Source organism: Capra hircus, chromosome 16 (genome assembly GCF_001704415.2).
Source record: "Capra hircus breed San Clemente chromosome 16, ASM170441v1, whole genome shotgun sequence".
NCBI lineage: Eukaryota > Metazoa > Chordata > Mammalia > Artiodactyla > Bovidae > Capra > Capra hircus.
The window spans coordinates 30018707-30046692 of NC_030823.1; the positions used below are offsets into that span (position 1 = coordinate 30018707).

The following is a 27986-nucleotide window of genomic DNA, read 5'->3' on the forward strand; positions in this document are numbered from 1 at the left end:
AATAACAGAGTGGGAACAGGTTCTGGCCATGTGCCAGTCGATCATAAGCAGTAACGCAGAGCGGCTTCCTGATATCAACATCTACCAGCTGAAGGTGCTCGACTGCGCCATGGACGCCTGCATCAACCTCGGGCTGCTGGAGGAGGCGCTGTTCTACGGCATCCGGACCATGGAACCTTACAGGTGAGTCGAGGGGACAGGCTAGAGTAAGGGGCAAAGACTCGAAAACATGACCTCATGCTCATCAGAGCTGCTTTATAAGAGTGCTGCATCTGCTGCTCGCTTGATGTATAAAGCCAAACCTTTGTTCACTGATGTGTTCATTCATCATTATGAAGTTCCTTCCATGTGTCAGGCGCTGTGTCTGTGCAGGGACTAGTGAGATGCTGTCTCTATATGGAGCCAGTGATTCTAATAAAGTGTGCCGCTCAAGGTGGCAAAGGCAAGTGTAGGGCCCGGGGCAAGGGGGGCAGAGAGGAGTGCAGCACAGATGCAGCTTGTGCGGGCTGTGGCATTAGCTCTGCTGATGGACGCGGTGCGGGGCCCTCCGTCTGACTGACAGCAGCGCTGGTTTCTTTCACTTCTCAGGGCTTCATGGTTGCTGGGGTGCCTTCACTTGAATCATTTGACCTCCTAACCGCCTTATGACCCGAGCTGGAGAGCAGGGAGACAGCCCTGTCAAACACATCACTGAGTCAGAGGAAGGGACTGTTGCTCATTGTTTCTTGACTAGTCTCAGCTCCTCCAGGCCAGTGTGTGTTTCACCCCAGATCAGAGGAACTTCGGGAGGAATAGCGGTGTTAAAGTCTGGTGCTGAGAGTTTGGCACTGGTGGGTGTGGGACCCTGGTTTGCAATAGGCTAAGAACCTAAAGCTGTGGAGGTGATGGGATTCCAGTTGAGCTATTTCAAATCCTAAAAGATGATGCTGTGAAAGTGCTACACTCAATATGCCAGCAAATTTGGAAAACTCAGCAGTGGCCACAGGACTGGAAAAGGTCAGTTTTCATTCCAATCCCAAAGAAAGGAAATGCCAAAGAATATTCAAACTACCACACAATTGTATTCATCTCACTTACTAGTGAAGTCATACTCAAAATTATCCAAGCCAGGCTTCAACAGAACGTGAACTGTGAACTTCCAGATGTTCAAGCTGGATTTAGAAAAGGCAGAGGAAACAGAGATCAAATTGCCCACATCTGCTGGATCATGGAAAAAGCAAGAGAGTTCCAGAAAAACATCTACTTTTGCTTTTTTGACTACACCAAAGCCTTTGACTGTGTGGATCACAACAAACTGTGGAAAATTCTTAAAGAGATGGGAATACCAGACCACTTGACCTACCTCATGAGAAATCTGAATGCAGGTCAGGAAGCAACAGTTAGAACTGGACGTGGAACAACAGACTAGTTCCAAATCAGGAAAGGTGTATGTCAAGGCTGTATATTGTCACCCCAGTTATTTAACTTACATGCAGAGTACATCATGAGAAATGCTGGACTGGATAAAGCACAAGCTGGAATCAAGATTGCTGGGAGAAATATCAATAGCCTCAGATATGCAGATGACACCATCCTAATGGCAGAAAGTGAAGAACTAAAGAGCCTCTTGATGAAAGTGAAAGAAGAGAGTGAAAAAGTAGGCTTAAAGCTCAATATTCAGAAAACTAAGAACATGGCATCTGGTCCTATCACTTCATGGCAAATAGATGGAGAAACAATGAAAACGGTGAGAAACTTTATTTTTGGGGGGGCTCCAAAATCACTGCAGATGGTGACTGCAGCCATGAAGTTAAAAGACACTTGCTCCATTGGAAGAAAAGCTATGACCAACCTGCTGCTGCTGCTGCTGCTAAGTCACTTCAGTCGTGTCTGACTGTGTGACCCCATAGACGGCAGCCCACCAGGCTCCCCCATCCTTGGGATTCTTCAGGCAAGAACACTGGAGTGGGTTGCCATTTCCTTCTCCAGTGCATGAAAGTGAAAAGTGAAAGTGAAGTCGTTCAGTCGTGTCTGACCCTCAGCGACCCCATGGACTGCAGCCTCCCAGGCTCCTCCATCCATAGGATTTTCCAGGCAAGAGTACTGGAGTGGGGTGCCATTGCCTTCTCCAATGACCAACCTAGACAGCATATTAAAAGGCAGAGACGTTACTTTATCAACAAAGGTCCATCTAGTCAAAGCTATGGTTTCTCCAGTAGTCATGTATGGATGTGAGAGTTGGACTATAAAGAAAGCTGAGCACAGAATTGATGCTTTTGAACTGTGGTGTTGGAGAAGACTCTTGAGAGTCTCTTGGACTGTAAGGATATCTAACTAGTCAATCCTAAAGAAAATCAGTCCTGAATATTCATTGGAAGGACTGATGCTGAAGCTCCAATACTTTGGCCACCTGATGGGAAGAATGGACTCATTCAAAAAGACCCTGATGCTGGGAAAGATTGAAGGCGGGAGGAGAAGGGGGATGAGATGGTTGAGAGGATGAGATGGTTGGATAACATCACCGATGTCATGAGTTTGAGTAAACTCTGGGAGATGGACAGGGAAACCCAGCATGCTACAGTCCATGGGATTGCAGAGTCAGACACGACTGAGCAACTGAACTGAACTGGAGAACCTAAGTTTGGAAGATGAGATAGATCAGTCTAGAAGAAAGGACACAGAGACATACATACCACCATCTGAGATTGGAATAGCCATCTCCAGCATGAAACAAGGTCACCGAGTGTGGTGAAGGTGCCTTGAAAGCATCTGAGACCTGCAGGGGTTGGAGGTGGGGGGTAGTTTCCAGGGGTAGCAGAGGCACTGTTCCAGGGAGATGTTGAGTTTCGCAACTCTGAAGACCGTATGATGTCAGCCCTAAGGGACTGAGCAGAGGGAGGATCCAGTCTAGATTTATGCAACATGGACAGCAGGCAGGGGAGTGGTCCTCGGAGAAGGAGGAGAGGGAGGTAGAGCCCAGGGTGCCACCTGTCTGCACTTGAGGAAGAGCCTCGGAAGACAATGGAGTGGGGAAATTACCAGGATCCACATGATAAGAACAGAAGCAAGTCCAGGATCTAGCATATGGGTTCAGGCAAAGGAAGGAAGCTGGAAATGACATGCTTGGTCAGGAAGCCAGGAGCATGGTGCAGACAGAGAAGAACCTAAAGATGGTGCAGACCCACCAGCCAGGTGCATGGCAGAAGTCCACAGGCCAGCCACAGCACCCAGGTGACCCTGAGGGCGTTTTTCAGAGCTTCTCTAGGTGGTTTCTTCCACTGCCTTGTGGTTGAACAGCTTTGGAATCCAGACTGTGAGTCAGCTTTAATCAAACTTATAAGAGATTGCCTTGAGGGCTGAGACTGTAGACTTTCCCATGAGCGTGAAATGTCTGTTAGGTATGATGAATCTTGTGGGTTCTCAGAAAATAGGAATTGAATACAAAGAGATAAGGCTTCGTTCACTTTCTGAGCCTCTGTGTTGCAATGAGAGGCAGGTTGGGGATGGTTGGCGTTACCTCTCTGAACTCAGGGCTGGGTCTCAGGACGCTGAACTGCAGGCTGCCTGATGAGTGAATGGATGCCAGCCAGGAGACAGAAAATCCTCCTTCCTCCAGACCCGCTTGGCAGCCACTCACCCCATGCTGCTGGCTGGGCTGGACACACACTGACCCTTTCTATCCATCCTCCCCTTCCTTTCTGCAGCCAAGCCGCCCCTGCCCCCAGCGCAGAAACATACATTGGTCCCCTGATTCATTAAGAAGGCAGCATGCCTTTGAGGGAGCTCCTTCTGCACGTACTTTTGAATCCTCTTTTCTCTATACCCACTGAGGCTTCTCTGGAGGACTTTCTTACCCCTTCATTAACTGGCAGTTTCACCAACTTAAATTTGAGTCAAACAAAGAGGCCTTTCTTGTAAGTGAGGCCAAATCCACCAGAATGTACTCCACGTTGTTTGGAATACATTTGCTTATGTTTCTCTGGTGTTTGGCAGGTCATGTTCACTCTGTAAATGTACCCTCTGTTCTTAGGCTGGGTGACATGTTTCCAAGCTTCCCTCCATTTTGCCTCCTGGAGCTTGTTACAGAGTTCCTCTGCGGTGTTCTGTATTTCAAGAAATCAAATCTGCAGCGATCCACTTCAAATGAGTGGGAACTGAACGGTTTGTTTTCGGAGCTGTAGCAGAGAAGGAGATGAGTAACCCAGAACCAACAGAGTTAAGAGAAAGGAGAGAGGGGTGGATGCTGGCGGACTTGGTCCTTTCTCCCCTCAAGCCCTTTAACAATCGTAAACTGTGAGGTGGGAATCCCAAAGTGGGCAGTGGGCCATAGGTGAGGGACTCAGCAGTCTATACCATCTCCCAGCAGATGCTCATTGTTTTATTGTGTTAGCCCCTCAGTCATGTCCAGCTATTTGCAACTCCATGGACTGTAGCTCACCAGACTCCTCTGTGGAATTCTCCAGGCAAGAATACTGAAGTGGGTTGCCAGTTCCTCCTCCAGGGGATCTTCCTGACCAGGGTCTTCTGCATTGCAGGCAGATTCTTTACCATCTGAGCCACCAGGCAAGCCCAGCAGATGCTCCGGGGGGGCTTTTTGTCCACCTGTAGCCAAGGACATGGGCAGTTAGGCATGTGTTACTGAGAGGTGACTGGATTGCTGTCTGCTGTAACAGGTTTACAATGTTGACATTACCGTTTTCAACAACTAGCTTGAGGTCAAGACACTCATAGAGATTTTGTCACTGCTGACCTTGGTGAAATCGTAACTGCCAACCTGAGAGAAGGTGTCCATTATTCCATTTTTATCCAGTCCAAATCAATGCATTGCCCTCAACTCCCTTCTTGCCACTCCACTTATTTTTACTCAATAGAAGTTCCTTTTATGATGCAACATAAAATATTAAGTTCTTTATGTTCCATAAAGCAATTTAGAATTAATTCACATAGGACAAAATGTGTAATCTTTAGTATTGACTCATAATATGTCCCCTGAGGGTATCTGTGCATGTATCTCTGATTATATATGCAGGGTCATCTGTCCCTTAGCACTGCAGACATTAAGCAGAATGAAAGTGAGTTAAAGATACTTAACAAATTTTATTTAAAAATTTAATTCGGTCAAATCTCAGCCATATGATAAATTGGGTCCTGCAAGTTAGTTTGCCAGTTGGTAGTTTAGAACTTGGAAAGAATTTTCTTATTGAAGAAGGTGTTACAGATCATCTGAGGTCCCTTGGACCAGCCCATGAAAGTCTGCTCAGCATCATCAATGTAGGCCATAAATTTAAAAAAGAAAGAAAGAAATACCAAAACAAAATTGTACATAGTTTTAAAAACTAAGATTTAAATTATGTTGAATACAAATGAAACTTGATTTTCTTTAGGAACCAGAGGATGATATGGAAATAGAGAGGCTTTTTAAGGCTTCAAGGAGTACTTTCAAGATATCTGCACATTCTGTTAATTTTTATGGTAAGAATAATGTATACTTTTAGGAAAGGACATTTTCAAAACAATGGAAAGGTGAAAAACCACCCTCTTCTTTCACACTCCTTTCCTGCTCCCTGACGATAGCCGTGGTGAGTTTCTTTCTGAACTTTTCAATGTGTGAAGCGCTCATCTGAATATATTTCAAAGCCCCACTATCCCCTTCTTTCCTCACTTTCCCCTCCTTTCCTCACATTCTCTCTTCTTGTCTTTCTTAGGAAGAGACTTGGTCCCCATCCTGATCTATTAAATATGCCTACTAGCCTGGTGGGTGGGGAAAGAAAGGTAAGAAGCCAGTGGAATTCTCCTCTGTGGAAGAGAAAGAAGGGAAAAAAATAGGGTCTCTCTCTGTCTCATGTTCCATAACTGACTTTTTCACTTTATAACCAATGTGGACATCCGGGCCTCATTCTGTACCTATTCTCTATAACAGACAGCTAGTATATCATCTCATGAGTGTACCATAATTCATCCCTCTGGTTTCCATGTATGTTTACCATGTCAAACAATACTATGATTAACAGCCATGTACTTGTATGCTTGTGTTCCAATGTGACTGAATCCATAGGGTGAGTCCACATGATAAATTCCTTAAATGCTAATTTGCTCTAGCAAAGGTGATGTTCATTTTCAGTGTAAATAACTATTACCAATTTGTGTCCCCCATCCACCAAAATGCCTCTCTTTCTTCTAAAGGATTAAGAATGGATGGCATGATCTTGATGATATCTGATTTAAATTCATTTCACAATATATAAGGACCTTCTCATTTCCCTGATCAAGGTCTGTTCTTATAGAGTGAGGTTTGCTTGGACTGATTTACTTGTCCACAAGTAGTGCTGGGTATGACATTTTGTAAACTACCTTTAAAGACGCAGAAGGGTAGGCATGATGAAGGATCTTAAGCATGAGTGTGTATATGATGGTGCCATGATCAGAGAAAGAAGTAAGGGGGTATGAAATCCTCCATAGGGGAAAGAAGGCATGAAAGAGTAAGATTTCATCTTAGGTCAGTTTCTGTGCTTTGTTGTCAGGGAAAAAAAAAATAGTGGGAAGAACAGAAGTAAAATGCGGCTAGTGGTTTGTGTACATGACATAGTTACAAGTAATAGTCTGTAAATCAGACATTGCCAGTAATTACATAGCAGCCGCCTCCATTTTCATTTTGCCAGTAATTTTTAAACTTTTCCCTTAGAAGCTTCAGCAGATAAGTTAATGAAATGTAAGGCTTCGTCAGCGCAGTACCTTCTACTACTGTTTTCAAACTGGCTTTTCCCCTGAAGATGTACAGCTGGTCTTTTGTGGGGTTTTTGTCATCCAGCAATACGACGTTCTAGTCTGGGAGCCAGCAGGGCGTGTGAGTGCACGTTACCCGGGCACAGTCACTCACTCAGCACTTCCCTGGGCCTGCTCTGCTGTTCCTTCACGTCTCCGTGTCACACAGACCTTGTGAGATGGCTCCAGGAGGATGCTCCTCTCCGTATCCCTGTCACTGAAGCTCATCCCTAGACTGCAGGGTCTTGTGTGGTAAGACTTCCCTCAGCCACACTCATAGAGGAGGACCCAGAAAATCAAGCCAAGCCAGGTCTCCATCCAGGAGCGGACGCGAGCATCTGAGTTTCACCCAGTGCTCTGTTCGCTTACGGTGTTTGCCATCTATCTTCCATGCTGAGGTTTACAGAATTATTTCACCCAATGAATGAACAAATGTTTTATTCTCTGCTCACTGATGTGGACAGTAATCCCTTAGCCACTTAGTCATTTTTTTTTTATACACTGTAATTTTCAATTAAAGTATCTTCGGTGGCCAACCCCCTGTGTAAGATTTTAAGCCTTGTGTGCATGTTTGTGTAAAGCACAGAATTACCCGATGCCTCTAATCACAGCCTTTCTCTTTGCTGCCAGTTCTGTGAGCTTCATTTCTTAGCCATCGCCTCTTACCTTGACACTGGGGCAGTGACCGCCTGCTTGGCTGTGGGGGAAGGGGCCCGTTGAGATCTAAGTGATCTTAATTTTACCCATTTAATAGCAGAACTTTAATACCAAAAGACTGTCTTTTTGAAAAAAAAAATTATTTTTTAATTTGTTTGCTTGTTTTTGCCTGGGCTGGGTCTTCGTTACTGTGCGAGCTGCTCTCTAGTTGTGGTGTACGGGCTTCTCGTTGCAGTGGCTTCTCTTGTTGCGGAGCACAGGCTCTAGGTACCCAGGCTCAGTAGTTGCAGCTCCCGGGCTCTTGAGCACGGGCTCAGCAGCTGTGGAGTGCGGGCTCAGTAGCTGTGGAGTGCAGGCTCAGTTGCCCTGTGGCATGTGGGATGTTCCTGGCTTAGGGATCGATCCCGTGTCTCCTGCCTTGGCAGGAGAACTCTTTACCACTGAGCCATCAGGGAGGCCCCCAGAGGGCTCTTTTAATATAGAATCTAGAAATGCAACAATAGGAAAATGCAAAGGCAGAGAGGGGAAGGAAGACGGTGAGGACAGCACCTCCGATGAGCTGCAGTAGTTCAGGTACAAGTGTGTTTCCTAAACTACTGACTTGAGTTCATACCTAGTGACTCCTGTTTTCCAGGAATGCATAACCTGGAGCTAGTGTGAGCCTGTTGGTAGAAGAAAGGAGAGCAGGATAAGCAGTTTCTCTCACTGTACTTTTCTTGGGGCAGCAGAAAAAAACATCTCACCTTCAGTGGTCCACTCCTCTAAAAGTACCCTAACTTCTCTTTCGCTCTAGCCATCTTGCTGAAGATGCTGCCTGTATGTTTGGGGAAAGACCTATTTATCGACAGTGTGCTGGATGGTTCCAGTTACATGAGAATAACCCAGCTTTGTGGTCTTAGTTCTGAAAGAAATAAAGGATAGTCTGTGCTTGGAGTTGGCATGAGGCTCTGACAGTCTCTGAAAGAGATGAGGGGTGACCACGAGCCCACCCATTGTCCTCGATGCAGCGGTTCCTCTGTCTATCGCTGCCACCCCAGGCTCTCTGGCCTCTGAACAAGGGCTGCAGATTTTGCCAGAGCTCTAGCTCTAAACAGGCCTAGGTCATGGGCCAGCTTCACAAACCAAGTCTTCATCCAACCTGGCTATTCCCAAATAACTGGGCACTGCTGGTATATGTACAGCCCCTGCTGGGAAGGGAAGGTGACCCACACATCGCCCCAACATGCTATTCATAGCAGCATACACGTAAAATCCACGCTTCCTCCTGCCTCTTGGCCATACCACTTCTGATGTTTGTTTCCTGGCTACAGTCTGGCCACCTCCTGATCATCTTTCAGAGGCCCCACCTTCTGCTTTGCCCTGATCCTAGGAAATCTTTGCTGAACTTTATTCAACTCCCCATCCTACCCCCCCACCCCATCCCATGCTTGAGTTGTTAGATCAGCCCATTGCCCATAGCCACATTCCTCCTCTCAGACAAGAAAATCCTGCAGCCTCAGGCCAGCCTCATCTGTTCCCACTCTTGCTTTGACTCTAGAGACCCCAAGCTGGGTGGGGACACAGGACCTACCTCTCCTCTGTTGCATTTGCCTGTTGCTCAGTAAACAACCTCCTTGTGGCGTCAGATGAAAGCCACGCTCCACCCTGGGATCAGGTACCTGCACCAGAAGGCATTTCATCTTCTGCGTTTGCAAGTGTGTATCCTCTGAGAAATGGTGTTCAGTCCTCCTGTTTATGAAAGCATTTCCAGAAGAAAATCATTTCTCATTCCATTTCGCATTTTTTTTTTAACTTTCACAAGCCATCGCTGAGTACTTTGACTTTGCTGACAGAAATCTTCTGTTTCTTATTACAACAAATTGTACCCTGAGCAGCAGGATATCAAATCCTAGGGAATCTTTTGGGATGTGTTGAATTTCTCCTGTTGAATCAATCTCTTGCTTGGCTGCCCCTGCAGGCACTTAGCTACTATCTCTTTTCCTTTTTCTCAGCTCTTGGAAGAGAAAGTAGGAGGGAAAAAAAAAAAAAAATATATATATATATATATATATATCCCATTTTCCTCTGTAGGGAGCCAACAGAAAATCAGGCAGGCCTGAGAAAGGGGAAGTGACAGATACAGCTTCAGAAGGTTCAAAATGAATCCATGAAAACCAACCTTAATTTCATATAAATACATGTGTTATAATTAAACAAAAATGTTTTGATCCACACACTGACATTCTATTTATCTGTGTATTTGAGTGAAGTCCATACTGAGTTTTCAGAAATTCTCCAAGGATAGATGAATGGACCTTGGATTAAATTACACAAGTAAAGCTGATTTATCAAGCCTCATACGTTTGATCACTTACAGAGAATGGTGATGGCATTTGTAAGGAACAGTAAGAGGTCCTTGAAATAAATGAAAGATGGGGAGTAAATAGCGCCCAAAATGATAGGACCCAATTCTTGAGAGAGCCAGGTTATTTTGAGCTGGAACAATATCCTTCCGCCTAGATAGTTCAAAGCTCATGAGCTCATGAGAGCATGAAAAGTGAAAGTGTTAGTCGCTGAGTCCTGTAGGACTCTGGACCCCATGGACAGTAGCCTCGGTCTATGGAATTCTCCAGGCACGAATACTGGAATGGGTAGCCATTCCCCTCTTCCCGGGATCTTCCCAACCCAGGGATCCAATCTTGGTCTCCTGCACTGCAGGCAGATTCTTTACTGTGTGAGCCACCAGCATACTGCCTGGGGGGAAAATGTGTGATATGTTCAAGGGATGCAACCCAGCCAGGGACGAGGAAACTGGCGTGCAAGGGGGGTGGCTGTCTGTAGCCTTGAACAGGGCAGAGGGCGGGGCCCTGGGCGCCGCGAGGGGAGTGGAGACAGCACCGGCTCTACAAAGAATGTATGGCTGATGGAAGTGGCGCTTCCTACACAAAGCACACCAATCACGCGATTACACTGCCCTTCAGAATTAAAGAGAAACAAATCTGCTCTTGCTTGTAATGGGAACTATCACCGTAATATCCTCCCGGAGTGAGATAAATCGGGTTTAGCCGTCACAGAAGCATCCGCCAGCTATCCTTTAGCATCCTCTTTTGAGAGAAGCGGGTGAGAGGACTGTAAGAGCTCTCCTCCACCTTTCAGCTTCCCTCAACTGAAAAGTAATTGCTCTTATTTATTAAGAGCCTTCTGTGGACCAGGCAGCTTGCTCGTCCCTCTTATCCTCCCAGCACAGTGAGCAGGAAGTTAGCCTGCCCTGTCCTCCACATGCAAAGGCTGAGGATGAGACCTAGGTGACTTGCCAACTCGGTGGCAGAGCTGGGGTTCAGGCTCGGGCCTTACATTTATTTATTTTATAGTGATTATAATTTTCCAGAAGAGTGTTTGAGTCAGCTTGACCGCGGATCTGCTTGATTATAAAAGTCTGGGTTGTTACTACACTGTAGACAGCTGAGTAGTCTTTCCAGCTCCACCACCTTGCCATCCTGCTGCATGAATCTATCATGATTCTTTTTGTTACAAGTGACAGAAACCCATCTTAGGCTGCCTAAGCATTGAAGGGAGTTTCCTGCCCACAGAACCGCTCAGCCAGGGATGGAGTTACTGTGACAGAAGTCAGGGATCCAGGCTGGGTCATCAGCTGGGTCTCTTCCTCTCTTACTCCCAGTCCTTCCCTCCTCCTCTCCCCACATCTGTTTCTCTCTGCGCCCTCCTCTGTTGCCTTCATTCTTTCCCACACAGGCCATCTCCCCACAGTGCAGTAGAGAAGATGGCTTCCAGTAGCCCCTGTTCACATTCTCCTAGCTCTGTGACAAAAGAAGACGTATTTCCTCTAGCTCTAAATTTTTTGTTTTTTGGGGGGGGGCATGCCATGTAGCACGTGGGGTCTTAGTCCCCTGACTAGGGATCAGACCTGCACCCCTGCAGTGGCAGTGGGAAGTCATAATCACTGGACTGCCAGGGAAGTCCCTCTAGCTGCACATTTAAGAGCATGTGTTTTGGGTGGACTTGTTTCACCTTTGGGTCTCATGCCCTCTGCTGCTTGCACCAAGGGAGTCAATGTGCTGGCAGCCCTTCCATCCTACACCAGTAACAAGGTGCAGGATGGACAGAGAGTGTTCAAAAGCTTGGACTTTTGATCCAAGTGAATGAAAAGTCATGATGAATGACTGATGTGAATGAGGGACAAAGTAGAATGTTCTCCACTGTACTAGTGTACTCAGAGATGATCTAGTAAAAATTTTGGAAAGAAAAAAATTCATATATATTACCATGTATAACATAGATGGTGCTCACATGTGTCCGACTCTTTGTGATCCCATGGCCTGTAGCCCACAAAGCTCCTCTGTCCATGGGATTCTGCTGGCAAGAATACTGGAGTGGGGTGCCATTTCCTACTCCAGGGGATCTTCCCCACCCAGGGATCAAACCCACGTCTCTTGAATCTCCTGCAGGGGGATTCTTTACCATGTGTACCACCTAGGAAGCCTGTGTAAAATAGATATAGCATACGGAGCTCAGCCTAGTGCTCTGTGACAACCTAGAGGAGGGTGATGGGGGCAGGTGGGGGTGGGAGGGAGATTTAAGAGGGAAGGGATATATGTATACTTGTGACTGATTCACATTGTTCTACAACAGAAACCAACACAACATTGTAAAGCAATTATCCTCCAATTAAAAATAAAGTTAAAAAAAGGAAAAATCCCAAGGTGGGAAAGAGAGTCCAAAGGCTGGTAAATAAAAAGTTATGACATGGGAGAGAAAGAAAAGGCAGCATTCTACCGTTAAAGTTATGAATTAGGAATGACATTCTGCAAGAGCAGATTCCTGGAATTTTAAAAGGAGCAGCAGGATTCAGTTGGATCAGAACGCAAGATAGCTGCTTAAGAAGTCTGTTTGCTGTAAGAGCAACGGATGGGTCAGGGTGCTGGTGAGGCCCGACCTGAGGCAGAGAAGTTGTGTAAGAAAGGGCGCCCGATGGCAGCATGTGGTCCATTGTGTTCAGGGTTTTCAGTCCCTGTGTGTGTCACCTGTTTCTGGCTGTTGGCACTAAGGAACATGACCAGAAGGCTGCATTCAGTTTGGAGGTGCTGCAGAAAGAGTACACCTTGATTTCATCAAGAAGTTTGATAATGTCTTCTGGTACGTTTCCTATAGATGGAAAAAAATGGGCTAGTAAAGTTGGTTTATGCCTTTTAAACAGCCATTTCTGAACTGTAGCCATTAACAGATTGATAGACTCCTTTGGGCAAACATATAATGGTATCTGCCTCAAAGCTCTACTTTTTTGGTTCTGAATCAACATTTTTATTAAAGACTTAATGAGAGGAATACATAGGAGTTATGTATATCAAATTTGCAAGGGATGCAAAGCTGAGTAGAATAATTAATACTTTGGAGGACTAAACCAAACTTCAGAATTATCTCCTTAATTAGAAACATTTGTCCAGTGCCAACAACATGAGCTTAAACAGGGATACACGGAAAAGTCTGCATTTGTGACAAAAAATTCAGTAACTGGCTGGAGAGTTTTTGTAGTATTTTGTAGTAGATAATTTTTGGATGCCCCACCAGCATTAATTCCTCTGTCCTTTTTCTTAATAGAACCTCAGATGTCCTAGCCATGTAGTTTATATGTGATTGACTGACCACGGGGGCAGTTCATGATTAGCTTAAGCTAGAAAATCATATTTCTCTGGTCTCCTGACTCAAGCCAGACCAGTTAGAGCCAATGATGGTCCATTCTTAGACTTTTATTTGCGATATTAAGAAAGTAAACCTCCCTTTCCTATGCCTCATGATAGAGGAAGCATATGGCTGCAGGAGATGCAGGCTGCTAGATTATAAAGAGAGAGAATGGAGATGAGACCCAGGAAGCACAGGGAAGGAGTGGAGAGAGATCCTGGTTCCCATTGTTTAAGCATTGCCTGAAACCAAATTCAGCCCTTTAATATTGAGTTACACAACACTTAGGCTGATAGATGTCATTTTTTTTATCAGCCAGTTTGAACTGGACTTCTTGGCTCATATAATATAAAGAATCCTAACTGCTCTCTATGGGGGGGGGGGGGGTTGCAGGAGACGAGTGCAGTGCAATGGCCAAGAAAGATAATGCCGCCTTATACTGTGTGTGCAAGTCACTCAGTCGTGTCTGACTCTTTGCAACCACATCAACTATACAGTGAGTGGAATACTCCAGGCTAGAACACTGGAGTGGGTAGTCTTTCCCTTCTCCAGGGGATCTTCCCAACCCAGGGATTGAACCCAGGTCTCCCGCATTGCAGGCCAATTCTTTACCAGCTGAGCCTGTATACTGCATGATTGTAAGTAACTGGAAGAGACTGGATACATGCATCCACCAGTGTATCTAGAGAGTTCCTCTCTGAGAGTGACCAGAATGAGAAGAATCTTGTAGAGACATTATATGGGAAATGGCAGATGAAAAACGGAGAGGTTTTACCACAAGATGAAGAGACTTTGTGAACGAGACCCGTTACAAGTTTTCAAATTTTTAAAGAGCTGTAATGTAGGAAGGGAGTAGACTCTTCCTCATAACCCAAGGAGGAGGAACTAGGATGTCTGACTTGGAATTAGGAGACGACACTTTGCATGCCAGGATATTAGGAAGAGCAGTTCATGACAATTCAGCTGTCCCATAGTGGTCCATTTTGTTTTGAAGAGTAGTAAATTACCCATCTTTGGAAGTGTGTACACAACAGGTGACCATCATCTGGAATTTTATCAAAATAATTCCCTTATCAGGTGGGAAGCTTGTCCAGATGAGCTTTAATGTCCCTTTTGGCTGAGACTGTGAGTTTAAGAACCCTCCAAAACCTCTTCAGTTTTAGTCACAAATACAGTACAAAAACAACCAGCTCAAGTCTGATTTTCTGTTGCCTCAATTATCATTAAGTTATGAATGATACATAATTTTCCTTCCTCTGCCTGGCTGTAAGAGAACATCCTGAGGTAAGTGTAGCTTTGATAGCTTACAATATTTTTCTATAATTTTGTAGGTGGTAGAATAGTAAATATAATAATATATAGAGAGAATAATATATATCATTCTATATATAATAATATAATTATAATATAAACATTATTATTCTCCAGCTACTGTTAGCCGCTCAGTCTTGTCCAGCTCTTTGAGACCCCATGAAATGGGTCTTGCCAGGCTCTTCTGTCCATGGAATTCTCCAGGCAAGAATACTGGAGTGGGTTGCCATTTCCTTTTCCAGGAGATCTTCCCAACCCAGGGATCTAACCCAGGTCTCCAGCATTGCAATTGCAGCAGACTCTTTACCGTCTGAGCCACCAGGGAAGCTCACCACCTACTAAGTGGTGTGTGTGTGTGTATGTGTGTGTATATATATATATACAGATAGATAGATAGATAGATAGATAGATAGATAGATAGATATAGATATATATAAACAGAGTGGGGCTTTCTTGGTGGCTCAGAAGATATAGAATCTGCCTGCAATGCAGGAAACCCAGGTTCGATCCCTTCCTGATCTTGGGTCAGGAAGATCCCCTGGAGAAGAGAATGGCTACCCACTCCAGTATTCTTGCCTGGAGTATCCCATGGACAGAGGAGCCTGGCAGGCTACAGTCCATGGGGGTCACTAAGAGTCAGACACAGCTGAGCAACTAATACTTTCACAGAGTAATATTGCTTAAGTTATATGTATGTATACATATATACTGATATATATATACACACACACATTCATATTCATATATTTTAAAGGATACATTTCTCATCAGTTGCGTTTGTTTTAAATTGAAACAGTTGCTAACCTCTAGAAAGTGAGAGATTTTTATACTTTAAAAAGCCTGAATTTCTAGCTTCGCTTGGGAAGTCTGAAGTCCAGGTGACAGTGGATCCATATCCCTGAAGCATTACTCGCTGGGCAGGGCAGCAGTGGCTTTTTAAACCTGGCTTGTGCTCTGTCCATTGCCAAGGTTCCCACCATTCCCCGACCAGGCCAGCTTCAACTTCGCTCAGCCGCATCCTCTCGGTCCCGGTGGGCTTGTCAGTGTGTGATCTCTGCCCCGAATGTTGCCTTTTTCGCTCCTAGCCCTGTGCTGGCTGTTATCACAGAGGCCACTGGGAGTGGGAGGGAATTAAGATGTGGAGGCATGCTGCTGCTCAGATCCGAAGAACACGGAAGGAGAAGAAAGCTGACACTTCATTCTCACCCATAGTTTTCTATGACAATACAAGGTTTTAATTTTAAAATTTAATAGAAAATGTGGCATTTTTCATGCTTAGAAATGGATGAATAGAACATAAGAGTTTGCAGATTTATAAAAACGTAACATCTGGGTAAACTTTAAGTACCTTTCCTCATTAGTTCCCTTGTTATCAGTTTCTAATGAACTCAGAGGCTACTATTCCCCGGGACCTCTGATGCACACACCTGACCCCGTTCTTGTTATGTTTCCCAAAGTATGTTCCCTGGGGACAATTATTCTCTTGATCTGATGTGAAAAAAGATTCTGGTCGAGTGAGTCTGGGAAAAGGTACTTCAGGTCAATTTGCTGAAAATCAATTACTGGTAGCCAGCTCACCAAACACCAGTTCCATGATAGACCTGTTTGTCACATATGCCAAATTTACCTATGATGATCTAGCAGCTTATATAAAAAAAAGTTCAGTCTGATGAATGGACAGTGAAAGATACTTTTCTGAATATGAACTAATACTGAGATGTTCTCCAAGATGTTGGGAAAATACAAATTCTGGAATGCTAGCAAAAACAAAATTCAGTTTATTTGAAAAACTCCTACTTGAAATAGTACACTTCTTCTATCGAATGATTCAACATTTCATATGTGACAGGATTGCCTCAGCTATATTTGATTTTTTTCTATGCTTTCAAAATGTCATTTTTTAAAAAAACATAAGCATTTTTAATATTCTTTCTGAGGTTCGTTTGCCAATTCCTAAAAAGCTTATTAGCCTTAGTTCTGTATTTCTATCAATTTAGAATTTAAATTCAACTTAAATTACTTTAAAATTCTAATATCTTTAGGGGGCCTTTGAATTTATATTTAATTTACATGTTTAACTGCTAGAAATACTAAACTATGGCTGTTAAGCCACTGAAGGAATTAGTGAATAGACAAATTTACATGCTTGACATTTTAAACAAACCTAAAAACAACATCCAGAAACATCCAAAAGAAACCAGAAGCAGCCTAAACAATCTTATTTGTGGGAAAGTATCCATTTCTATTAATCTATATTTTACTTTTTGCAAGTTTAATACTTCTTTGCCACTTGAACATTTCTGTTGAAGCTTTGAAGACATTCCCACTATAAGTCATGTCTTGAAGGAAAAAAATGAAAGTTGGTAAATTTGTTAAAATCAGCAAATAACTCATCAAATTTATCTTTCAGTGAATTGACCTGCTTTCAGATGGAATTAAACTGATTTCTTTTGTGCAGAACTTCTCAAGGTTTTTAATAAACTAGTGTACATTGTGAATGTCTAGAAGAGCATTTAGAATAAGATGATAGTTTTCAGTCTCAAACAACTGCAAAAGCCACAAACCATGAAGGAGTGAGTTTCACACCACTACTTGGGTGACAGGTGTTGGCCTCGCTTTGGTGCTTTGGGGCTTTGTATTTAAAAGTCCCATTAATTAGATTTTAAAACTTTTTTTAAAACCTTATATCTTATTTTTTAAATAACAGGCTTCTGCCTCCCTACTTTCAAGGTTGCTTCTTAAGAGCAACTTTTAAAAAACATTACTGTTTTCAGTATTTCTAATAGTTATTTTTATACCTCTGAATAATGTTTTTAGATTTAGGTTTCTTGTATATTACCTAATAAATTATCAACTCCTGGCTAAGAAAAACCAAAACTCTACCTTATACTATCCTCTTTTCTCTATCCTTCCTCTTCCTTTCCAATACAAAATTATATTGTTTAATTACCTTAATGGATACCTGTGAAACTTAAAGCAATATACTGAAATTTCTATTTCTCATTCTATCCACTTCCGGCATGTTCCTTGGTTTCCCACTCTATTAGATGGAGGTTTAGTACTCCTGTTCTTGATGAAGAATTAAGATATAAAATTCCCATCAAAATGACTTTCAATGGCCATTTTAAAAGCCTGCTACCCTGTCTTCTAAGATCTTTTATTTCTGATTCTGCTTGGATTTGGGTTTCTTTGTTGATCGTCATCTTATCTTTCTGTAAGTTTTTAGGCTCTGTTCTTCTCTTGGATGTTCTGAAAGTTCACATTGATGTATCTAGGCATAGGTTTTTTTCATTTATGCTACACCCTTTCATTTTAAAGGCTCTTGTCTTCCTTTATCTCTGGGAAATTTTTTCTTTATTTTTTTTCAATTCAGTTTCATCTGTTTTCTCTGTTCTTTTGTCCTGGAAGTCCTGGTGGTTAGATGTTTCTAGTGTCTTGGGTCTTTTGCTTTATGTTCTGAGAGTTGTCTTTGGCTTTATCTTCCAGACCTTTACTAGAATTTTTATATCTCAGCAAAAATTTTGTTTCTAAATTGGTCAGAGCCCATTCTTGAAATTTTCCTTTTTCATAGCTCTCTATTCTATTTTCGGACTCAGCATCTTCTCAAATCTAGAGATAATTGGTCTTTCAAAAAATTCTCTCCCATTTTGTGAATGATCTCTGTTTCTTCAAGTTTTTTTTTTCCTTCAGTTTATTCTGATCTTTTTCTGTGCTCTTTTCTTGAATTTTAGGTGCTTCTTGATTCATATTTTTTAACAACTTTATTGAGGTATAATTCACATGCCATGTCACTTACTCATTTAAAATTTACAGTTGCTTTTAGTATATTCCCAGAGTTGTACATCTAATACTAGCATCAATTTTAGAACATTTTCACTATTTCCCTCTAAGGAAACTCCATGCTCTTTAGTGGTTATCTATCCCCTAATCTTCTCACTAGAGTGGCTCTTATCCCTTCTCCAGCAGATCTTCCCAACCCAGGAATTGAGCCAGGGTTTCCTGTATTGCAGGCAGATTCTTTACCAACTGAGCTATGAGTGTGTGTGTGTTAAAGCTCAACATTCAGAAAACTAAGATCATGGCATCTTGTCCCATCACTTCATGGGAAATAGATGGGGAAACAGTGGAAATAGTGTCAGACTTTATTTTTGAGGGCTCCAAAATCACTGCAGATGGTGACTGCAGCCATGAAATTAAAAGACACTTACTCCTTGGAAGAAAAGTTATGACCAACCTAGATAGCATATGCAAACACAGAGACATTACTTTGCCAACAAAGGTCCGTCTAGTCAAGGCTATGGTTTTTCTAGTCATGTATGGATGTGAGAGTTGGACTGTGAAGAAAGCTGAGCGCTAAAGAATTGATGCTTTTGAACTGTGGTGTTGGAGAAGACTCTTGAGAGTCCCTTGGACTGCAATGAGATCAGTCCTGGATGTTCTTTGGAAGGACTGATGTTAAAGCTGAAATTCCAGTACTTTGGCCACCTCATGTATGTGAAGAGTTGACTCATTGGAAAAGACTGATACTGGGAGGGATTGAGGGCAGGAGGAGAAGGGGACAACAGAGGATGAGATGGCTGGATGGCATCACCAACTCAATGGACGTGAGTCTGAGTGAACTCTGGGAGTTGGTGATGGAGAGGGAGGCCTGGCATGCTGCAGTTCATGGGGTCGCAAAGCGCTGGACACGACTGAGTGACTGAACTGAACTGAATCTTCTCACTCACTCCCACCTACCCCTGCTGCCCTAGGCCACCACTGTCCCTCCATATTTGAAAAGCGATTAGAAAGGTCGACTTGTTGCTCTGTGGGTTTCAAGATGGCGGCTGGTCAGAAGACAGTGCTTGAGAAGGAGTAAAAGGCAGAGGTTGAGACTGAGTAGAACCCAAGTCCTAGAAAGCTGGGTGTGGGAACAGGATCTTGGAGAGCCCTGAGAGGGGCTGGTGTTGGAGCTGAGCAGTCAGACCTTCTGTACTGACCAGCTTCACCTCTGTGTTCAGGACTCAGAGGACACCCTGCCACAGATGCTGATCCAGTGCCTGTGGACTCTGGGTTCCTTAAGGGGAATGGGGGTGGGGGGACATGTGTGTCTCTTTCGCTGCTCTGTCTCTTGCTCTTGGCATACTGTCTAGCACAGTATTATATATTTGTAGAAGAATTCAGTGCCATGTGTTTATATAATGCCTTACAATTGCAGAGCACCTTTTGTATCCTCATCCCTTATCTGAGATAGGCGGTGTGCAAAGGTGAATTCACCACTAATGAGATAGAAACTGTAGGATTCTCCACTTGCATGAACCCCTTCTAAAACCCTGTTCTTAATCCTGTATTTGCATTCTTTTCCTTAAAGAAGGCCTACAAAATTATATTTTGTAGAGTCAGGCATCAGAAAACCTGAACTTAGAGCCTCCTCTCTAGATTACAGCAGATGTTTGTTATTGTTGTTCAGTCACTAAGTTGTGTCCGACTCTTCAGTTCAGTTCAGTTGCTCAGTTGTGCGACCCCATGAATCACAGCACGCCATGGCAATCCCGTAAACTGCGGCATGCCAGGCTTCCCTGTCCTCCACTATCTCCTGGAGTTTGGTCAAATTCATGTCCGTTGAGTCAGTGATGCCATCCAACCATCTTAGCAGATATGATTAACCCCAACTTAGAGCTATTAAAGCTGTGGCTGAGAGAGTTGGGTGCCTCGCCCAAGGTCACACATCTAGTAAGAGGCAGAACATGTCATACCTGAATGATTTTTCCCGTTACTTGTCTGCCTCCCCTCCCCTCCCCCCGCCCCCAAGAGGAGTGGCTTCTGATTGGTTCCTGTTCCCAGGACAGCAGCCACTGGGTTTGTCAGCAAGGGATGGGCCCAGAGCAACTGGTGAGGACTACAGGTGGTTGGTTTCTGTTGCTCCCCAAGCTCACGGGCTGTCTCTCTATCCAACAGGAATCAAACAAGGAAAGCCACACACAGCCCACCCCCCCACCTCTGCCTACATATTTAGGTTTCAATTATGAAATACCTTTGGAAGTATTTTCTCTAAACAGAAATACTGAATTCTCCTTTCCACTTCTGTTTCTGAATAAGACTTTTAATCTTCTGTTGTTTCATGGTCTTCAAATAAAATGTAAGGTCTAAGGGGAATGAAAAAAAAAAGAGATCATATTTTCAACTGCCAACTAATTTGGTGATTCTCCCAGGTGGGAAAATCAATGTCTGCTCTGGAGAGGCGAATCATACATTCCATTGGGTTGTGCTGCCGTGATTTTCTTCTGTGGAAATTAACTTACCCTCCATGCTTTTCAGCTTCTCAGTGAAGCATATTTCATGCTTGCCTTTCCCCAGACACAGATATATGTGTTTTGAGTAGAAATCTGAGCCACTGATGCCCAGAAGAGATGGTCTGAGTCTGTTGGAGGATTGAACTGAATGCCTCAGAGGCAGAGAAGAAATCTCCCAATGTCTCAGGTCGATCTCTTACAGCCAGCCAGCCCCCAGGCTAACTCGAGACCTGGCTCTAGGGGGTTTCATTCTTTCTAGAACTTCCTTATTCTCAAATTATTGATCCAGTAGCAATTTGGTCCCCTTAACTCACGGGGAATACCGTGGTGTGATCGGAAAGGCCAAGGTTACAAAGGCTTCCCTCTTTCCATGCTGCTTCTCTCGGTGTTTGCATCTTCACCCTCAACCCTTCACTGGCCCAGGATTCACCTCCACTTGGTGTTTTTGTTCAGTTTTATTTATTTATTTTTGACTGTGCTGAGTCTTTGTTGCTGTCTGTGGGCTTTCTCCAGTTGCGGTGAGCGGGGGCTATTCTGTAGTTGTGGTGCACGGGCTTCTCATTGCGGTGCCTTCTCTTGTTGCAGAGCACAGGCTCTAGGGCACTCGGGCTTCAGTTGTTGCAGCACGTGGGCTCAATAGTTGCAACTCCCTAGCTGCAGAGACAATCTCCCAAGATCAGGGATTGAACCTGAGTCTCCCGCGTTGGCAGGTAGATTCTGTACCACTGAGCCACTAGGGAAGCCCCTCGACTTGGTGTTGACTCATGCTCATAATGGCATTAGAATACTTTCTTCCCTGCTGTTAAGCAGCCATGACCCAAACCCTCTGTGCAGCTACACAGGCTTTTATCCTGGAACTTTCCCATCATCCAGGAACCAAAACAGGTGGGTGCCCTACACCCCTTCTGGGACCTGCTCCATTGCTACAACTGGCATCGCTTCTGATTGATGAGGAACTCTGCCATACTGCAAAAAGTCACCCCAGCTCCTGACAAAGTCTGATCACCTGGGATAGGGGCTGAGTTGTGTAATAGGCTTCTGTCTGATACCCTGTGCATGTGTACTAAGTCACTTCAGTGGTGTCTGACTGTGAAACCCCATGGACTGTAGCCCAGCAGGCTCCTCTGTCGTTGGGACTTTTCCAGGCAAGAATACTGGAGTGGGTTGCCATGGCCTCCTCCAGGGGATCTTCCTGATCCAGGGATCAAACCTGTGGCCCCTGCATTGCAGGCCAGTTCTTTACCGATGAGCCACCAGGGAAGCCCGTTTGACACCCTAGTTCCTTGGCAAATCAGAAGCAGAGTTGTTCCTTTAAAGGTGGATTCTCAGGGCTTGTCTCAAGGCACACCTTTCTTTTGACTCTGCTCTGCCAAGGTTTCAGGGACACTGGTAACAGTAAAATCACACAATGAGGCACTGGAGCCACCTCTGTGTGAGTCAGGACATCCTTGTGAGCACCTTTGTCGCAGTCTCCCCGGCTGTGCACGAGTGAGTGCCTGCTAAGCCCCACTTCCTTATAAGAGTATGTGTGCAGACTGAAGAACGTGTGCAGCCGGCGAGGCCAGCTTTCATCTGTCAGCAGCTGAGAATGTTTAGGGCCGTCCACCGACTGGAAACATGCACCGCAGCGAGGTGCTCAGCTACAGATGGAACTTGCAGAACCCACATCAGTGCCTCAGGTGGCCTTTGGATGAGCTTGGAATTAACCTTCATAAACACAGACTCCTCTCAAGATGTCCTTCAAGAAAAGATCACTCCTCGGCACCGACCCCTGAACACTGCAGGGTGTGTGTGGCCGGTCTGGGGCCAGGGGCTGCAGGGGGAAAGCCCCATGTGGAGAGAAGGTAGCAGCAGCGACTCAGATCCAGTCTTGTTGGAAACCAGCCTCGCTCCTCAGCTCAGCCAGAAGCTGGACTGAGGCCACTGCTGGACCAAGTCATTGCTCTGGCTTTATCCTGTCTCACTTCTTAGGTCTCCAGTGTCTGTTTATGTATAAATCAAAGGGTGTCATCCTTGTCCCTTGGCCATGGCAGTATTTAACCATATTGGCCAGAAATGGTTTCTGCCAAAAAATATTTTCTCAGTGGGCTTCCCTAGTATCTCAGGGGTAATGAATCCACCTGTCCACCTGCCAATGCAGGAGATGCGGGTTCGATCCCTGGGTTGGAAAGATCCCCTGGAGAAGGAAGTGGCAACCCACTCCAGTGTTCTTGCCTGTGAAATCTCACGGACAGTGAAGCCTGGAGGGCTAAAGACCATGAGGTCACAAAAGAGTCGCAGACGATTTGGCGACTGAACAACAACATTTAAAGGAACAGGGACTTCTGGTCTGGCAGGAAGGAGCCTGGCCTCCTGGGCTCAGGTGTTGGCCTACAGAGGCACCTCTGAGATGACACGTGGAGGACCAAACAAGTGAAAACATGGAGCTGTCTCTGCCTAACCAGAAGTCACCTGCAGCTACAGTCCTGAAGGGAGAGGAATGGAAAGGATGAGGAACTGAGGTCTGTCACTGTCACCAAAGTTAATGCAGGAATTAGCTTCATTGAGCCTGGTGCCGGGTGTGTCTGTGCAGCAGACTTGGTCTGTGGCATCACCACCCTCTTCCTCGATGCCATTCATCTTGTATCCCTTCCCTGCCTCCCCTCACTGGTGACTCCTCTAGCCCCTAAGGGGGTCAAGGCCCCACTCTTGTCTCCCTGTAGTCCTCTCTAAAACCACTCTCAGATCCTTCTGTCCCACGGGGTGTCTCCTGACTGGCAAGTTATAATCTGGGTTTCCCAAGGACACATCTATTTTAACAGAAATAAAAGCATTAAGGTAGGGACTTCCCTGGTGGTACAGTCGATAAGAATCCCCCTGCCAGTGCAGGGGACGCAGGTTCAATGCCTGGTTCTAGAAAATTCCACATGCTGCAGAGCAGCTAAGCTGCTGGGCCACAGCTGCTGATCCTGCACTCTAGAGCCTGCAAGCTGCAACTACTGAGCCCATGCACCTAGAACCTGTGCTCCACAAGAGAAGTCACCGCAATGAGAAGCCTTTGCTTTACCACAACAAAGAGTAGCTCCCGCTCTCCACAACTAGAGAAAAGCCCGTGTGCAGCAACAAAGACCCAGCACAATCAAAAAGAAATATTAATAAATAAAAAAGCATCAGTCTAAGTTGTTGAAGCTCTAAGGATCACAGTCTAGTCACCAGGCACCAACCAGTGCGGCAATCCCTGGACCGTCTTGGATCTTGCAATCTCTGTACATTAATCTCCTTTCTTGTACTTAAAACTCACTTTGATCAGAGCAGACTGGGTATGATTGCAAGTCTTAGCTGCCCTTATGATTCTTGTGCATGAGCAGTATAAACGCTAACAAAATGTGGGCAGGGAGCAAACAGAAGGAGCAAACAGCATTCTGATCATGTCCAAAGAGAATAAGACCCCTCAGCTCTAAGTGATGTCGGGTTGTTCAGGTAGACTCGCTTCACGGCACTGACGTCTGTCCTGATTGTGCTGCACACTCCAGAGACAGCTTTGAATGGCTCCTGCCTCTCTGGATTGTCCCTGAGACCCTCTCAAAGCTGGGGCGTTGGCGTACCAAGCTTGTGCAGATTTGAGGCCATGCCGTGTGGTGTCGACCATGAGATAAACCCCAGTGTAAAGGCAGTTTGCAGAGTAAGGGAATTTCTTGCTACTCATCTTCTCTGTGCCAGGCACTGGCTAAAATGCTTCAGACAAGTCACCTCATTTGATTCTTACTGTATCATTGCCAGGTGGCACTAGTGGTAAAGAACCCACTTGCCAATGCAGGAGACGTAAGAGACTTGGATTCAATCCCTGGGTCAGGAAAATCACCTGGAGAGGGACATGGCAACCCACTCCAGTATTCTTGCCTGGAGAATCCCATGGACAGAGGAGCCTGACGGGCTACAGTCCATAGGGTCACGAAGAGTGGGGCACGACTGAAGCGACTTAGCATGCACGCATGTATCATTACTAATAGGACGTCCTTTCAGTCATCCTTGTTATTATTCCTATTTTACTAGTGAGAAAACCAAAACGCAGAGAAGTTGAGAAACTTGCCCCGTGAGATAAGATTTGAATCATGGACTGTCCAACTTCAAGTCCATACCTTTTCTACCATACCGTTCTTTTGACAAAAGATGACAGATTTTTTGAAATAAAATGAATAGCTGCCCTTGTTGATCTCTAAGCCCACCTTGTCGAATAGCTGAAAAGGCTCCCATTCCCATAATTTGGAATTTTCCCCCAGAGACTCCCCGTAGGAGTTAATTCATTTGATGGATGGCCCTCTACACACCTGTGTACTCATGTGTGCCTGCTGCTAAATGCTGCTGTCACTTAGTAGGAAAAATACAATCCTGTGTCCTAAATGTCCTTGTCAGTAGCCAAGACAGAGCCTGACATTAGACCGCCCTCTTTGGTTTTCCGCTTGCGGACTGAACCATTGTTACCCAGGACATTGCTGTGATCTTCTGAACAGAAAGACTGCTCTATCAGGGCCACTCAGGATGGTGAAATGAGGTTGGTGATCATAATTTGCTTCCTAAATTTGCAGCCTACTAGGCTGCCCATACAGTGCTCTTCAGAGGATGTTAAAGAGCCTGTATCAGAGAACAGGAGTGCATTCTATTAAAGTCGTGTGTGAGTCCTGGCAGTTAAAAGACAGAAAGGTTAATGGGGGGTGGGCGCCTGGGGTGCAAGGGCAGGGCTTGGCTGCAGCCCGCCAGCCTTCATGGTGGAGTGTGAGCAGTTCTGATAGGATTCTCACGGGGTCAGCACTGGAGTGATCAGCCGCTCAGCTAGAGAGTTTTTCCTCGCCGACATGGTGGCAGAGGTCAGCCACTCCCAGAGGACTGTCAGCATATCCATACACAGCTCACAGAAATGCAAGCACAGCCTTCCCAGGGTGAGGGAGAGGTCAGAGAAATCCATTTATATACCTCAGAAATGTCGCTGAGGATGGCAGAGGCTCTGAAGAGCATTTCTTTATGAGGAAATGTGGTCATGTCAGGCAGGTGGGACTAGAGGCAGATTCCGCTCCAGAATCCAAGGGTTTGGACCCAATCCACTGCCCTCCCCTCTGTTCCAAAGAGTAAGTCACAGGTGTAGGTGAAGAAAGGGCTCTGACATGAAAAAAAAAAAAAGGGCTCTGTGATCAAATTAATTTGAGAAACAGCGGATTAAATGAGGTACCACAGGACAGCCCAGAGCCTCTACAGTTCACTTCATTCTGTTGTAAAATAATGAGCACATTGCTCTATATTGTAATGCATCTGAACGTGCAGTAAATGTTCGAATCAGTGTCAGCAACAGGGTGAGGTGAGTGACGTGTGTAGGGAGCAAGGTTTAAGAAGATGCTCATTCGCAGGGTCCTGCAGGTGAGACCCGGGAGCGAGCATGCCGAGAGCCTCCCTCGCCTCACCCTCCTCCCGCTCCAGGTGGCACCCAGTGGGGGTGTGAATGTGCTGAGGCTCCCCCGCCGCACAAAATGCTGGGGCCTAGTCTTCCCAGAGGTCTGCTCATCTCATGACAACTTGAGTGAGTGCTTAAAATAGCTCCCCAAGGTTAAATGTTATCTTAGACCCTTTCATTGACTCTTTTTTAAAAAAATATTTATTTTATTTATTTTTATTTGAGCTGGGTCTCTGTTGCTCCACACAGGCTTTCTCTAGCAGCGAGCAGGGGGCTACTCTTCATGGTGGTGCACAGGCTCTGGAGCGTGGTATCAGTAGTTGCGAGGCACAGGCTTAGCTGCCTCTCAGCATGTGGAGTCTTCCCAGACCAAGGATTGAATCCATGTCCCCTGCATTGGCAGGCAGATTCCTATCCACTGTATCACCAGGGAGGTCCCTTTCTTTGACTTTTAAAAAATTATTATATGTCAGTGTATGGCAAAACCACTATAATATTGTAAAGTAATTAGCCTCCAATTAAAATAAATTAATTTTTTTAAACAGGAAGGAAGAATGAAAGAAAAGACTATGAATTGCAGTGGAAAAAGCCTAGCAAATGACACCATAACCATATAGTATCCAGATTAGCATCATCAGTGATGCCATGTGCCTATCATGGCAAACAACCTATAGGTTGTTTATACCAACCTATAGCCCCTATTTAGTCATGAGAAAAACCCAGATCAGGGTACATTGAATAGAGTAACTTGGCCAGTGCTGTTTGAGACTGTCTAGGAAAGATTAAGAAACTGCCATGGTCCAGAAAAAAAAGGGCAGACATGACAACTGAATGCAGTTTTGTCCCTGAATTGGATTCCAGAAGAGAAAGAGGACATTGATGGAAACACTAGTAAATCCAGATAAAGTCTATAACTTAATTATCAGTAGTACGCCAACTTTGGTTTCTTAGTTTGACAAATGTTCCGTGATAATGTAAGATCTTAACAACAGGTAAAACTGGAGAAGGATTATGGGAATTCTGTACTGTCTTTGCAGCTTTTCTGTAAACGTAAAACTATCTACAAGCAAAATATTCTTAAAAAGAAAAGACTGTTATGAAGTAGCATTGTAAAGGCAAATTTTCTGCCACCCTGCAGGCAGTGTAGTTAAAGTTGATAGCAGTAACCAGATTTCAAGGAATGGGTCATAGAAATTTCAAAATGAGAAATTGGTGTGCTAATTCTTGAAATGATGAGTCCTTCATTATTAAGAACCCTAACTCTGTCTCCAAGCATTTATTAAAAGCTTCCAGCTCACACATAAGTGAAGTTGATACCATCTAGTGACATGTTATTCAGTAAAGGAAAAGAGGAAGCTATAAACTTATCAAAAAGAAAAGGCTCATGAATCTAATATTCCTTTACAGGATTCAGAGTTATATTTTTATCCTAAAGTTGCAAAAGAAGTCAAGGTCATGAAAAGTTTATAAAAAGCAATTCATCATTATGATATTTAAGATAATTTCCAAAGGTCAAAAGTGATTCAGAAAATCTTTAGAATCTGAAGGCAAAGAATTAGATACAAACCATTACTGAGATACTGAAGAAGGAAGTCTGTAAGTGCCTGTAGAGATAAATGTAAACTCTTATAATTTAAAAACAAAACTGTGTAATTGTAATCAGGTGTTTCTTCCTCATCCCTTCAAAAGCACTGCTATTAAATCAGTGGAGAGCTTACAATTGATGAATCAAAGAATAAAACAAAATGGAATACATTTTTTCAAACTTAACTGCCCAGGGAACCCTGGGGTTCCATGGAGCATCCTTGGGTGAAAGTGCTCTACCCTACTTATTATAAATCCTTTTGTTACAAGGTGAATTCTTAGTTATAAAAACTGTAGCTGTAAAGTTTGGGAATGAGTGTGCT

General features: G+C 44.4%; 1 protein-coding gene across 4 annotated transcripts in view; it reads left to right on the top strand.

Annotated features, from left to right (window-relative positions):
- Positions 1–27986, top strand: part of SMYD3 (SET and MYND domain containing 3) — a 741121-nt gene that overhangs the window by 634861 nt on the left and 78274 nt on the right. For all 4 annotated transcript variants that reach the window (XM_005690552.3, XM_013970112.2, XM_013970114.2 and 1 more), the window contains one exon: positions 9–183. In XM_005690552.3, the coding sequence (XP_005690609.1) occupies positions 9–183 (175 nt within the window). The remainder of the gene's footprint in view (positions 1–8; positions 184–27986) is intronic.